At 39.0% G+C, this 15,097-nt stretch overlaps 2 protein-coding genes across 3 annotated transcripts; one reads left to right on the forward strand and one right to left on the reverse strand.

The window, feature by feature from the left end:
• The first annotated feature begins 6,891 nt into the window (after window positions 1-6,891).
• On the forward strand, window positions 6,892-11,244 carry LOC131315892 (uncharacterized membrane protein At1g16860-like). The gene is made up of 4 exons (XM_058345121.1): window positions 6,892-7,760; window positions 9,545-9,700; window positions 10,242-10,453; window positions 10,597-11,244. Exons 1-4 carry the CDS (start codon window positions 7,047-7,049, stop codon window positions 10,787-10,789), a joined length of 1,275 nt encoding a protein of 424 aa, XP_058201104.1. The 5' UTR covers window positions 6,892-7,046; the 3' UTR covers window positions 10,790-11,244.
• Window positions 11,245-11,330: 86 nt separating this feature from the next.
• On the reverse strand, window positions 11,331-15,083 carry LOC131315893 (tropinone reductase-like 3). 2 transcript variants are annotated; one of them, XM_058345123.1, is made up of 7 exons: window positions 14,212-15,083; window positions 13,374-13,490; window positions 12,646-12,780; window positions 12,048-12,161; window positions 11,868-11,969; window positions 11,660-11,786; window positions 11,331-11,555 (listed from the first exon to the last, which is right to left on the reverse strand). In XM_058345123.1, exons 1-7 carry the CDS (start codon window positions 14,341-14,343, stop codon window positions 11,533-11,535), a joined length of 750 nt encoding a protein of 249 aa, XP_058201106.1. In that variant the 5' UTR covers window positions 14,344-15,083; the 3' UTR covers window positions 11,331-11,532. The 2 variants fall into 2 exon arrangements, with proteins under 2 accessions (XP_058201106.1, XP_058201105.1); XM_058345122.1 differs by lacking the exon at window positions 11,331-11,555 and having other exon boundaries at window positions 11,556-11,786.
• Between the last annotated feature and the right edge of the window lie 14 nt (window positions 15,084-15,097).

The raw sequence follows: 15,097 nt of genomic DNA on the forward strand, positions 1-15,097 counted from the left end.
TCTGTCTTTTTCATTTCACATAGGAAACTGACAACTCTAAACAATGTGAATTACGAGTAATTTAGGCTCCGTTCCAAAAATTTTTTTAAAAAATAAACAGTTTATTTTATATTTTTAAATTTAAAAATAATATAAATGAAAAATAATTTTTTAATTTTTTTCGCACCGTATTAAAGATCTTGATGAGATCTATTAAACAAGATCCATATTGGTAGGAAATTTATTTGCGTAAACACATTATTTTTGAGCTTGAAATTGTCTTCTTAAAAAATAAGTACTTATTTTACGTTCCGAAACGGGGCCTCATTCCCACCGTCACGTGGTTCCTAACGCCTCATAATTTTTCGGGAATTATACTCTCTAGTCTCTTTGGCCTAATATGTTTGTTCGGTTTGTAAAATAAAAACTCAAGAATAATATAATTTCTTCAAGAAAAAATTTGAACTTTTTTCATAAATTCAAGTAAGTCATTGACTCATTGATATCTATTTAATTATTGCTTTTTAATTTTTCTGAAAATTTGTATAACTTTTAGGTTCTCGTTTGCGGATTCGGATAAATATTTTGGGACGGATGGAGTAGCCAAAATGTTGATTGGTTCCATCCATCTCAAGTAATTAATAGTAATTCTTTTCTTTTGAAAAAGATCATAACTTTGAACAAACAGGACCCGAGATTAATAGTGAAGAAATGTATAGATCTCCCGATTATACAATTTATTGGATTAAGAGTGATCAGATCAATAATACTAAATTCTCAACAATGTTACATTTCTCACATTTTATGAGATTATGGGTACATTTTTGCTAAACAAAATGCAATACAAGCTAATGACAACAGTCAAGTTATTTTCCGTAAATAGTATTTTAATTGATGTATGTAAAAATAATAATTTGCTCAAAAATTTGTAAAAATATGAGTTTTAGTCCGTTTAATTTTGCGTAAAAGCACGAAAAAACTGAAGTATTTTTTATTAGGTCGTGAATGTTTGAAAACAGTGAAGAGAACTTTCCACTTACAAAAGTAAACAAATTAATATCTTTGAATAATGGTAGAATTGACCATTTCATTAGTCCGCTTTCAACTACTACATCTGAAGTATTAATCAAATATGTTTCTATAAAGTGGATAAGGTAAAAGATTAGGGGCTGTTTCGGAGCTCGATTGTGTGGATTGTGATGATCTATTTTTCAACCTTTTCCGTTTGGGAGCTCCACTGTGAGAATGAATTCTCTCGTAATACATTATGAAAGCTACACTTTAGGGCCGAGCACAATCTGACAATCAGTTCTGAATGAGCTTTTCCATCTCATTGTGGATTATCTTTCCAAATTCATAATCTATTTTGAGCATTATCCTCTCAAATACTATTCTGTTAAAAAATCTATTCTGCACATATCCCTTCAAACACTCCATCATATCCATAATTTATTATGTCCACAATCCAAAACCAATAATCCACAATCCAAAAAAAATGGAAAAAATAATTAGACTCCTAAACGGGTCCTAAATGGCAAACTAGTAGACTTGTGTTTAGCTTCCCACAGACAACAGTAGTCTCCAGAACAAAACAACACAGCACACTGTAGCCATTAACGGACAAAAACACAGCCGTCGTTATCATGTGAACCACATCTCAGATCATCCTTTCCCCACTTCCAGGAGAGCTTCTAAATACAAGCACCTCTATTCTTTCTACACCCACCGACTACCTTCTTTTTTCTTTTTTTTCCGTTCTTTGCCAGGGGAAAAAAAAAAAGGTCGGCAACCAGTGAAGCTGACCCCGTGATCGAAATCGAAATGGTAACCCACCCGTCATAAAATGTCCGAATTTGACCCATACCTGACTCGACCGGCCGTCACCAAAACCCCCCACCAAAATACAAATGGACATGAGGCAGTCACAATCCAATCGTCTGGTGCTAAATCGACTCAAACCCAGAACTGGTGAGATGGTTTCCACCGACTGCCTCGGCTACTTGAGCTACCTCCCCGGTGGTCCACCCACCGACTGCCTCGGCTACTTGAACTAACTCCCTGGTGGTCCACCCACCGACGACTACAAAAGTAGTGTCATGTTTCTGCAAGAGTCACACTCACTGAGAGCATCTCTATTAATAGGGCGGATCAATTGTCCTTGTCAAAACTTGACAAAAGCCAAGAGCAAAAAATATATTACTACTTCTAGTTCCATTGGCCTTGGTAAGCATGTTCTCAAATTTTGGCCATATACTCATTTTCTTTAGTGAAATTCAAAACGTGAAGTGCTTGTTATTGCTTCACAATGCTTCAATCTCTATTGGAAGATCGAGGATAGAGTAAATTGTGCCAAAATGACACTGAATTCAATAGGCGACGAGGGGTGATCCGAGCACTAGGCCATTAAGACTAGTGCCTACGGTCTCAAATTTTGAAGGAAAAAAAAAAAAAAACCAATGTATAGTAGATTTAATTGACATTAGTACTTACAATTTTCAAGGTCTCACACTCAAATTTAGTCTGAGGCCTCAAATGAGATTGGGTCGCCCTTAGTGCAACACTAATTAGAAAAATTAAAAACTCACATTTTAACAAACTAGATTGTTGTCAAGGTCTCAAAGTCAATTTTACCCCACATTTTGAACCCTCCCCTCTCCCGTTTACCTTGGTATAAGGCTGCAAATAATTCGAGCAGTTCGCAAGCTCGAGTTATATATCGGCTCTTTTAGTAAAACGAGTTGTCAAAAACTCGGCTCGATTAAAAATACTCGTTTAGTAAATTTCTAAGTTCGGCTTGTTAAGGTTCGAGCCGAGCTCAAGCTCAAATTTTTTATTTGTTTGTTGAACAAGCCGAGCTCGACAAAGCTCAGCTCTTTTACGGCTTTACCTGGTACTCAACCTCTTCCCCATTTATCACCTCGCCCGCCGAACCCATTCCTCCATCCAACTTTTATTCGTGAGTCCGTGACCATGCCCATTTACCTCCTTACTTTGTTAATTGTCTATGGCCCCCACTTCGATTCCTTCGTCCCAATTTTCATTTCAAAGTCCTAGTATTCTTTCCTTTTTGGGGGGTTAAAGGGGATTAAATATCATAACTAGAAATAGAGTACAATAGTCTAGGGTACACAACACCTTGAGCATCTGCCCTTAATTGAATGGAATCAACATTAGGCATAAACTGTAAATGATGAAAACCAACGTCCATTTGGAAGCCGAAATTCGCTAAGCGATCCACGCGTGTGTTTCCTTCGCGATAGCTATACATTGCCTCCGTCACTTCCAATTGCTGCAAGAGGTACCTGCAATCATTCATTAGTGACCACCACCACCACCATCCTTTTTTAGAAGATATAGTGATCGGGGCTGCAAATGAACCGAGGCGTACAAGATATATATATATATAGTCCCCTTCTCCTAAGGACCACCTCATTTTAATAAAATAAGGACCTCCCTTTCCCGATCAAATTTTGATGATCCGAGTCGCTCAATGTGTTCAGAACGTGATTTTAAGGGTACCCGCGAGAAATCAGCAAAATAAAAAACCGGGAAGGGCTTCATCCGAGCAGTTTTTGTTATGTTTTTATCAAACGGTTCAAATAAAAACTGCTCAAATCAAGCCCTTCCCGGTCATTTTTTTTGCCGATTTTTCGTAGATATCCTTAAAATCACGTTCTGAACACATTAAGCGGCTCGGATCATCGAAATTCGATCGGAAAATGGGAGAAATGGGAAGGTCCTTATTTTAACTAAAATAAGGACCTTCTCATTTGAAAATAACTGTATATATATATATATATATATATATATATATACACACACACGTATATGTATGTATGAGCTAATTTATTTACATTTTAAAAATATTATGTGCAACTTTAGACCTGTACACGATCATAAATATACGATTTCTATGTCTTGTGTAGGGGTTCGACTTAACGGGACCTTGGCCTGGGTTAGGTTTCTCCTTCCGTAGGTTCGTTCTCCTGCTTCTGGACCTGCAACAAGTCACTAGGGCTGAAGTAGCCCAATGACCCTCCGACGATCAAATCAGACCTCAGGGGAAAATATAGATCTAGGATTAGGGAATAATGACATACCTCTTTAGGTTAGAGTCCCTTTGTATTTATAGATCTTGGTTTGCTTGGCCTCCAAGCTAGCGCGTGGAGGTCACGCTCGGGTAACCGCCTCGGGTGACATCATAGATAACGCACCGGATAAGGCGGTTACGGAGCACATGGCCAGGTCAGCCCTTCGCGAGGATTCTTCTCGATGATGTGTCTCATTAGGCGCATGAGGCTTGCTCAGGAGCCCTCGGTACTGTGTTTCGGGGGTCGGTATGGAGCCCTCGGTGGTATGTCTCTGGGGTTGGTACGGAGCCCTCGGGTGCCGTCGGTAATATGTCTTCGGGCTCGGTATAGAGCCCTCGGTAATATGCTTCTGGAGTCGGTACAGAGCCCTCGGTGGTATGTCTCCGGAGTTGGTACGGAGCCCTCGGGTGCCGTCGATAATATGTCTCCGAGGTCGGTACAGAGCCCTCGGTAATATGCTTCCGAGGTCGGTACGGAGCTCCATTTATTTGGGCCACTACATCTTGGCTCGTAAACGAACTCGAACTCGACTCAAGTCTACACCAGTTCAACAACTTCGACTTGTTGAAGTTTCATTGGGTTCGAACTCGAACTCTTGTTCTTTAAGAAATTAACACCCAAACTAAAACATGTAAAACTCGGTCCGATTGAGCCGTTTGTAGCCCTTCATACAAATGGTATTAAGACAAAGTAAGAAAGTTCACATAAAAAAGAGAGAGAAAAGTTATGTGTAACATGAGTGAAGAGAAACAAATGGGAGGAAGAGGGATGAGAACAAAACTCTAAATTGCTTCGTTATGTAAAGTTGGTTTCTTACGAAATTACCAATCCATAGAGAATTCGAGGATCCTTTAATTCCAATTTAATGGTCAAGATTACCCTTGTAACTCAAGCCCTAAAACTCACATGGTATTCTACGATCACCCAATTACTCCCAAAATATTTTCTAATTATCATATTCCAGGCACCAATTTACCAAATTTTTAGTAAAATTTCATATCGTAACTTTAATAACAGTTGCAAGTTCAAAGAACTATCAGATTCACAAGGTTAATCAAAGAACTCTTTTTACATTTCTTCTAGAATATTTTTTTTATAAAAATTATCTTACGTTCAATTACTTACTCTTACAATTTCTTTCTAATTTCCATAACTGAATCTTAATTTCAACCCGAGAAAAAAAATATTGATTTCAACTTTCTTATATACAAGAACAACTACATCAATGAGCACATGACACAGGGCGAATCACACATGGAAATACACTAGTATCAGTAAAAAAAAAAAAACATCTCATGAGCTACATAATAAAATAATATCAGCGAAAAAAACCATACTGAAAGAAAAAAAATTATTAATATAATATTAGTAAAAAAATCCTCATGAGCTATATAAAAAATGTTTTTCAGAGGCAAGTTTAATGGAGAGAGAAGACGCTTATGTAATTGAGAAATATTTGGGAAGTAATTGGGTGCCCGTAGAATACCATATGAGTTTTGAGGCTTGAGTTACTCAGGTAATCTTGACTATTGTATTAGAATTAGAGGATCTCCGATTCCCTGTGGATTGGAGACAAATTGATGTCTTTAGAAATATACTACTCCTTGGTTCCTTACGAAATTAACTGCGATTTTTTGAATTGAAAAATAATATATACTCCCTCCGTCCCATAATGTTTGGCATTTTCAGGAATGCGTGCCATTTTTAAATTGCATATATCTTTCAATCCATAATGTTTTAGGCAATTTTTTGAACTTTGTATAATAGAACAAATTAAACTCTATCAAACAAGATCCATATGGTTTATAAAAAAATATTATGGATTAAAAGATATTGTTAATTTTTTCATAAGGCTGGAATAGTGAAAGTGCCAAACATTATGGGACGGAGGGAGTATCTACTAACATAATTTTTTTAGGGCGCTTCTATTCGCAATCCTTTATTTTCTCTCATAACCCACTACATTTCGGTAAATGGTTGTTGAAAATCATACATAACATTTCGGTAAATAGCTGTTGAAAACAATATTATATTTCGGTAACTACATGTCGAAAATATGTTCAACTTTCGGTAAACAACTGCCGTACATACATTTTTGGTAAATAGCTGTTGAAAAAAATATTGTATTTCGGTAATTTGATGCTGAAAATATATCTCAATTTCGGTAACTAACTGTCGAGTATAATTGTAAATTTTTAATAGGCTATGGGAGAAAATAAAAGGCTGCGAATAGCAGCGCACTTTTTTTATCTATATTGTACAAATATTATTTCGGTTAGTATATTATTTTAGAATTACTAGGGTAATCCTGACCATTAAATTGAAATTGGAAGATTCTCCAATTCCCTCCGGATTGGAGAGGAGTCGCAAACCAATTTGTCATACCTCAATCACACTCCTCTCTCACATACATGTGGGTTTCTAGCGTTTATCAAAAAAGATACTCGCACAACGATTGTGCAACCAACCAAACACAACCAATCTCTAGCCGTCCATTATTGTAATAAATGATCAGGATATACTGAAACTTTTCCATATAAGAGTTTTTTTAAAATCTAGGCCGTCCAAATACATCTGGACGGTCAGAATTTGTTACACAACACACATAACCGTTGTGTGTGTAGCATCTTCGAGCATTTATTGTAAAATTCTCACACATGTATATAAAAGAGGTGTAGTTGGGATGTGACACATTGATGTGTCTCTAATATTTCACATTTCTAAAAGGTTGGTGGGTTGATAAAATTAGTAAAATACTCAAAAGAAAAAAAAAAGAAAAGGGAAGAATAAGAAGGTGGGAGCGAAAAGAAACAACTGGAGTGTGTTTAGCTCCCCCACCTGCCATCATCACCACTCACCATTACCCCCTACGAAAAAATTTTCAGTGCTCTCTCTCTCTCTCTCTTCAAAGCATCTCATCCTAACCCAACTCCCCTTCTGCTCTCTCTCTCTCTCTCTCTCTCTTCAGTCTCCACAATGGGGTCTCGAATCCCATCCCACCAACTCAGCAACGGCCTCTACGTCTCCGGCCGCCCCAACCACCACCACCTCAAACACCCCCTCCCCACCTTGCCGCCGCGCTCCGCCGTCCCCTACACCGGCAGCGACGCCAAGAACTCCGGTGAACTCGCCAAAATGTTCGACATATCCTCCTCCACCCTCGACCACCAAAACCCACCTCCCTTAAAACTCTCTCGCTCCTCCACGTCATCCTCCTCCCAGCCCAACAGCGGCTCCTTCCGGTCCGGCCCACACTCCGGCCCAAAGAAAACCTCCGGGCCCATCATGACCCAGCTCCAGCCCACCGGCCTGATCACCTCCGGCCGACTCGGCTCCTCAGCTAGCAGCCGGTCCGAGCCGGCGGCCGGGTCGGGCAAGAAGCCGGTTTACGGGCCGGCGGTGACAAACCTAAACGGGGAAGTGAGGTTGGGGTTCAAGGTGTCGAAGGCGGTAATGTGGGTGGTTTTTGTTGCGGCGGTGATGGTGGTTGTGGTGGGGGCGTTTTTGATGGTGGCGGTGGAGAGGAAGGAGGAGGTGGCGGTCGCCGCGGGAGGGGTTTTGGCGGTGGTGGTGGCGGTGGGGGTGTGGAATTGTGCGTGGAAGGAGAAGGGGTTGGTGGGGTTCTTGAGGAGGTATCCTGATGATGAGCTTAGAGGTGCTGTTGATGGGCAGTATGTGAAGGTTACTGGGGTAATTTCCTTGTCTTTGTGTGCACAAACATATGGGTACTTGCTAGGAGTATTCTTTTTTTCTTATACCTATTCAGCTTCTTTCTTTTGCAAATAAAAGTAATTACTTAATTGGCTTGTTATAATATCGAGGGAAATGATTTTCACACTTCACAATATGTCTTCTCATGCTTAAAATTATGAGTAATGTCTGACTATTTCATTTTGAGTACCATGTGAGGTGACACCATTGCATTGGTATCCAAAATGTGTTACACTGGTACTCAAATACTGTCACCAAAGCTAGTGTAAAATTATACACATCACAATTTCCAATGCACATTATAAGGCAAATTTTGGAGTACATTTATAAAAGAGTGGAGTGCAAAAATCATATCGCTTATAATAAACATGATAAATAGTTGATAATGTAAGAGCTCTCTCCAAAAGACATCTCAAATTTTAGCATCGAAAATGTACTTTGCTATGTTACATTATCTATTGAGGTACAAGTATTTGTTGTGTACATTCTCCAAACTTCAATATTTTGAGTGTTGTTTTGTGTTTTGTTATCTTTGGGTGCAATCCAAAAAATACTTAAAAACTTTTTGCGGTGCAATTTGGTATTTGGAGGTTGCTTCTTAAAGTCAAATTTGGAGGAGAGAGAAATTGATTTGAGATTTGAATTATTTACTTGAGTAACAAAATACTTAACTCTACCTTCAAATGTGTTAAATTTGGTGTTCTTCAAATTTGATGTTTGAAACTTCTATCGGATGCTAATATGTCTGGCTGAGCTTGTTATCGTTGTGCTGATAATATTTTGAAGATAATGATGAATGAGCTATTGATAATTTTGTGCTTACAGTTACTTAGTGGTCCTAACAGCTTACCTTAATTGCGCTTTTATTGTGAGGAAGTCAATTAGCAAATGTTAGTTTAGTGCTAAGTCGCCTCCCGCCCTTGAGAAATGTTAGATCAATCATTTTATCTTTGATTCGTTGTAACAACCAAAGGGCCAAACTAGGTTAGTAAGTGCGGAATCTTATCCTTTATGGTGCCATTCTAACATTTCTGATTCAGTCGCCATAACCTTGTCATTTATATTTAAGTTTTGGAACTGGATCATTTATGGTATTAAAATCTTTCGGGTAATCGTTGAGCTTCATACATTATAGATAAACACTATGATGTACTCTCACAATTTCTATTTAGTATTTACTACTATTTTCTTATTGTTAGCAAGGCGCCATTGTATGTCACAAGCACTATCCCCCTCTTTTATCGCAATATCCCCTCGTTTGAGGCTTACGCCTGGCCTCATGAGAGGTCAACCACCGCCTTGCGCTTTTGCATGTAAAAACTTTGTTCTCACTAGATCTCAGTTTGGTATCTTGTTCTGGTGGACCTGAAGTTGCTTACGATAATGGGGAGATTTTCAATGCTTACTGCTTTTGACTATGCTAGAATCAAAAATTACATTTCTCTTTTGGCACGTTAAGAGAATAGAAAAAAGAATTAGCTTTGGCATCAAAATGTTTAAACTGGCTTCACCTTTGTGGAAGTGATGAAATTATCTGACTTATTGTACAATCTGAATGGAAGTGATGGAGTATTCTAAACACTTATGGGTGCTAAACATCTACATGAAAAGAAAGAGAGACAAAAGCAGTATCGGAAAACCAGGGTTGATAGTTGGTCAAGTTTCCTTGTACATCTTTTAGATTGTTCGTTTATGTTTTTTCTTCATTTTTTTTTCAACTTGTACAAGGCTTAATTATAGTCAATTTTATCTTTTCTATGCAGGTTGTTACTTGTGGAAGTATTCCTCTTGAATCGTCCTTCCAAAAGGTACCCAGATGCGTATATGTTTCCACAAAATTGTACGAGTATAGAGGGTGGAGAGGAAAATCTGCAAAACCTAAACACCGTTTCTTCTCATGGGGTTGTAGACATGTAGAGGTTAGTTTCTGTCACTACTCAGGAATGTGGTTGTGATATCTAAAGATTTCTCGCATTGTTTCATAGCCTAAAGTCATCGAGATTCTACTGTTGTTGAGGAGAAGTGAATTGATTTAATTAGACTATGTTGGATCTCCCTTTTGTAAAGGAAAATGGCGAAAAAGTACATCCTTCGTAGGGACATTGCTTGGGGTGCGAAGTATGAAAATGCATCCACTTGGTACTAACAATGCCAAAGCCGCGGTTGATAATGTTGGTAAGGTCCATATTTTCTAGGGCAACATAAGCCTTGGTGGAGTCTTTAGAGCTGGCCACATCGTGCCAAAAATGCCATAAGGGTAGATTAATTTTTTGCCAGCCCCTTCCCACCCCACCCTCAACATAATAATAGCACTCTGTGGTGTCATTTTCATTGAGAAGTATCCAATGCTCTTGACTATGCATGTATGGCGTTTCTCTCTTTAATTTTGCCCATGTTGTATGGCTAGAGCATTTATTTTCCGTTCATAACTATGAGAGCCTTTTTGTCACTTGCGGGCAGAAATATGTGGCTGATTTTTACGTATCAGACTTCCAATCTGGATTTAGAGCTCAAGTAAAAACAGGCTATGGAGCTAGGGTTGCACCGTTTGTCAAACCATCAACAACAGTTGATATTACAAAGGAAAATCGAGAGTTGTCTCCGAGCTTTCTACGATGGCTTACTGACCGCAGCCTGTCAAGTGATGACCGTATAATGCGCCTCGAAGAAGGGTAAGCCCGTAACTCCTTGTTTAAGTTATTATTGCGTCTATTTAGATTTTTTCCTTGTTTAAGTGTTACTATATTGTATATACCCCACTTTCTATGTGCTCTTCTTTTGATCTGATTTCAACTGATCACGTCTTGAAAGTTAGGTATATCAAGGAAGGAAGCACAGTGACTGTAATGGGGGTTGTCAGACGCCACGATAATGTTCTCATGATCGTTCCGCCAGCAGAGCCTGTTTCAACAGGCTGTCAGTGGGCCCGCTGTCTCCTCCCGACATATATCGAAGGGCTTATTTTGACATGTGACGAAAGTCAAACTGCCGATGTGATTCCCGTGTGAATATTATGCTCTTAATGTAACCCTTCTTTTGCAACCGGCCATGAGTAAGTGTTGAAAGGTTGACAAAGATGGAACATTGAGCCACACCCAACCAATCTGTTCATACCTTTTGAAGTCTTAAATGTCTGTAAATGGCCTTGAAGGCGCAGAAAAGCACATTTTAAGGATCTTCTAGTTGGGGAGTTATACGCTTTGTGGTTCTAATGGAGATCAAGATGGAACATTGAGCCACACCCAACCAATCTGTTCATACCTTTTGAAGTCTTAAATGTCTGTAAATGGCCTTGAAGGCCAGAAAAGCACATTTTAGGGATTGTCTAGTTGGGGAGATATATACGCTTTGAAAATGCCGTATTGAGATAATTCTGTTGTATGTAGCTCATTTTTTGTACGTATTGGAAATTTGTTCTTTGTTTTCTACATGTATATACAGTTTATGCATGCTTTCTCCTGAATGTACTCTTTCTTCGTATGTACGCGATTCTAGCCTAAGTGACCAATATTTGTGTTTCCAAATACATGCGTCTCTATTTGATTATTCAGGATCCAGTCCTTAGATGTGCATAGATATTACAGCTCACCCTTATCGGGTAAAATATTTCCGACTTTCTGTCACAAACAAGATATCCGAAAAGCTGTTAGTTCTGGTAGTGTTTCCTTAGGCTTACACTTTAGGTTGTATACATGCACCAGTTTTCTGTCACCAACAAGCCTCTTCACACTGGGAGGTTTAAGAACTAAACTCAGACTGATGCCGGTTTTAAGGCTGCACATGCATGTAAAGAGCACTTAACATCACCATGAGTTCATAAGAGGGAAATTACATTATAGTACAGAAAAACAGAAACGAAAGTCTAGAAGGAGCTCCACTGGCAATGACTAAGGTTTCTCCAGTTATGTAAGACGCATCGTCTGAAGCCAGAAATGTAGCAGCTGCAGCCATGTCTTCTGTTGTTCCAAGCCTGTTCAGTATTATCTTCTCTTCAATGGCCATCCTCTAAAAAGGGTGTCAAATTCAGTACTTCTTTTCCAAGATTGAGATAGCTATAGAAATATTTCGAGGCTAAAATATACTTACGGCTTCATCATTAGTTGTGAGGAAATCAGCGAAGCAAGTGGGGACAGAACCGGGAGCAACACAGTTTACGCGTGTACCAGGAGCCATTTCAGCTGCAAGGACCTGAAATAAAGAGTAAGATGAAAACAAAAATGAAAGTGGAAGAAGTCTTTATTTGTTGTGACAAGATTCTTCAAGTACCTTGAGACCAAGAAGAGCAGTTTTGGTAACCCCATACATGGCCAGGGGCTGGTAGCCAGCAACAGAAGAAATAAAAATAACTGATGAACCCTTCTGCAAGTTAGGAGTTGCATCCTGTAACAAAAGCAGATCCAAACTTCAGAAAGAATATTAATTGAGAAAGTAATGAAGAAAAGCAGATCATCGAATATGCGGTCAAACTAGGATCTGTTCGGAATTGTTTCGTCTTCTTTGCATTTTTTTTCCAATTTTGGTTTCCATGTTATTTGGAAACACAAAACAATCAAGAGTTTGAAAATACGCCTTGTTTTTGATAAATTTTCATTTTTTTTGTGCAGTATTCAACATCATTTTGGTATCTTCTGGAAAAGGTTTCCAAACCGGTGCATTTTTTATACCTCCGCATCCAGCCCACTGGACCAACTTATCCGGGGGCATAATTGAAGTCGATACAAAGCCCCGTACAGACTTTTCCGAAGCAGTTCACTGAACAACTTCTCTATAGCCCAACATACAAAATTCTGGGACAAAGTACATAACATGGCATGCGCAACTCTTACAGGCGTGAAAGAGAGTGCATTTGTCGATGAAACAATACTTGTAGAAGAAGTATAGCAGCTTTAACGTTAATTTCCCATAGCTTGTCGAGGAGAGCTTCTTTGGTTTCCAATATGGCATCAACAGACGGATTGACAGCAGCATTTGAGACAATCACGTCTATTTTTCCATATTTCTGCAGCCAAGCCAGTAAGTTCCATTTCAGAGGACTCCACATACCAAAAGTTCATCGATTCGAAACAGTAAAAAGGCAACAGAACAAAGAACCTAAAAGAGAACACACAAGCTATTTGATTCTGACAATCAAGAAAAATGCAAAGTCGACTCTCCGAGACATACCTTAGCTTAGCACACATACAACACTACTATAAAACTAAAAACCACTTGAAAATGGTTTTGGATCCTCCACGTAACTAGTTGAGATAAAGGACAACAACCGATGAATCGCATAAAGTCCATCCAAAGATGAGGTGCACATTGATCTGGATGAAGTGAGGAAGTTTTAAAAGCATAAGCAGCTTAGGAAAGAACTTAGGCACACAAATGCACATCATCAGATAAAGTTCACAACATGCTAAAAGAACAGCTGCCCATTTTCCCCTCTATTTAGCAGTTCAGATGTCAACAAAGACACTTAGACCCTGTTCATTTTCGGTTTTAAGGGAGGTTTTTAAGAGTAATGAGTTGAGAGAGAGAGAGAGAGAAAAAAAAAATTTATCAGGACCGTGCGCGAGGTTTTGAGTACCAAAAACGAACAAGCTAGCTAACCTGGACAGTTGTTTCTATGAGATTCTTCCTTTGTTGAGCATTGGACACGTGACAAACCACTCCCAAAACTTCAATTCCTCTTGCTCTAAGCTTCTCCACTGCCTCATCTACATTATTCTGCAAAATAATCGAACCAACAAAAATGAAATAAACTAAGATTTGACCATAAATAGAGAAACAAAACGCATAAACTCCAATTGTTACCAGAAAAAAAATGAAAGCCATATGTCGTAATTTGAGGGACACTACGGCTGCGAACTTAGCGAAAGGGTATTGATGGTTCCAAAATTTCAAATTGAGAGTGCAAATCCCTATAATTTTGCACTTATCATATAAATTACTGCTACAAAGACAGGCAATGTTCACTCTGTTGGCTCTTTCGTGTCCCACTGAGCCTACCGTGCTAATTCGAAGCATTGACATGTTGAGCTTGCTGAGAAGATCATTCGTGCAAAATTAAACCTATACCAAGTTGGGTTGTACTCACTTTTATAATTTGACAGACTCAATTTTCTACTCAAATTTTAGAACTCTATTTTGTTGCCCTCACAATTTACAACTTCGCCATTATCACAAAATTAACTCAAGCTTCTTTTTTGGGGGTTCTACGGTAAGGGGTGTTCGGTAGTTTACATGCACCTCAACTAATCATCTTCCGGTTGGGACCAGGGAATTCACAAAAATTACTTTCTTGCAGCCCGACCTTAAGAATCAAACCCGTCAATTGTGCGGGAGCAAACCCTCAAACTTGTACTTATTTAAATTCCTACCACATGTAAGTTTTATCAAATTCTTAATGAAATTCTAGAATCTGTGTAAAAAAGCAAGATACGAACACCTGTCGACGAGATGAGACAACGACGGAGGCGCCTTCCGAGCCGAGCCGCTCGGCGAAGCTGAAGCCGATGCCCTGAGTCGAAGCCGTAACAATCGCCACCTTCCCTTGAAATCTCTTGCCAAATTTCTCCATTGCTTTTCGTAGTAGCTCTCCAGTATCGCCTTTGTCCGTCGCTCGCGTTTCGCCTGGTTGGCAGTGGGATTAGTACCCAGTTCAGTAGATGTACTGGGATTCAAGGCAACACCAGAGTCCATGTCCCCAAAAATATTAACAATGGAAGTCTAACGGACTTGCTAATAAAGAAACCGCAATTCAGGTAAGCTGTTAACGGCATAATGCAAATGTAAGACCAATAAATTATTAGGTTGTCAACTAGTAGTAGTTATTGTCAGTTTTTTTCTGTTGGTAAGTCATGAGAGCAAAGCTACTAACGCAACTTCAAAACACAACTGTGTCCGGAACCGTTCGATGCACATATTAGTTTTTTTCTGTTGGTAAGGCAGTATTGTGGGAGCAAAGCTACCAACACAACTTTAAAACACCACTCCGGACACAATTGCATCCGGAACCGTTCGATGCACATAAGTACACATGCATCGAATAGTTCTGGACATAATTAGTGTTCGAAGTTGTTGTTAGAGGGAGAAAGAGTAGGTACAGTTGTGTTGATTTGGACCAATTAAATGATTTAATAAGTTAAGATTACTTTGATGGTAATGCTATTGAATAGAGGTGCACATAGTCCGGATCGATTAGGTTTTGTACAAATCCAATGACCGAAGCGTTACTCACGGTTCTAGGAAATTGAAAACTGTGTCCGGACCAAAAGTCGAACCGAACCAATTAGGTAAAATATTTCTTGCTTTCTGTCACAAACAAGAAGATT

This window comes from Rhododendron vialii, chromosome 2a (genome assembly GCF_030253575.1).
Source record: "Rhododendron vialii isolate Sample 1 chromosome 2a, ASM3025357v1".
Lineage (NCBI taxonomy): Eukaryota > Viridiplantae > Streptophyta > Magnoliopsida > Ericales > Ericaceae > Rhododendron > Rhododendron vialii.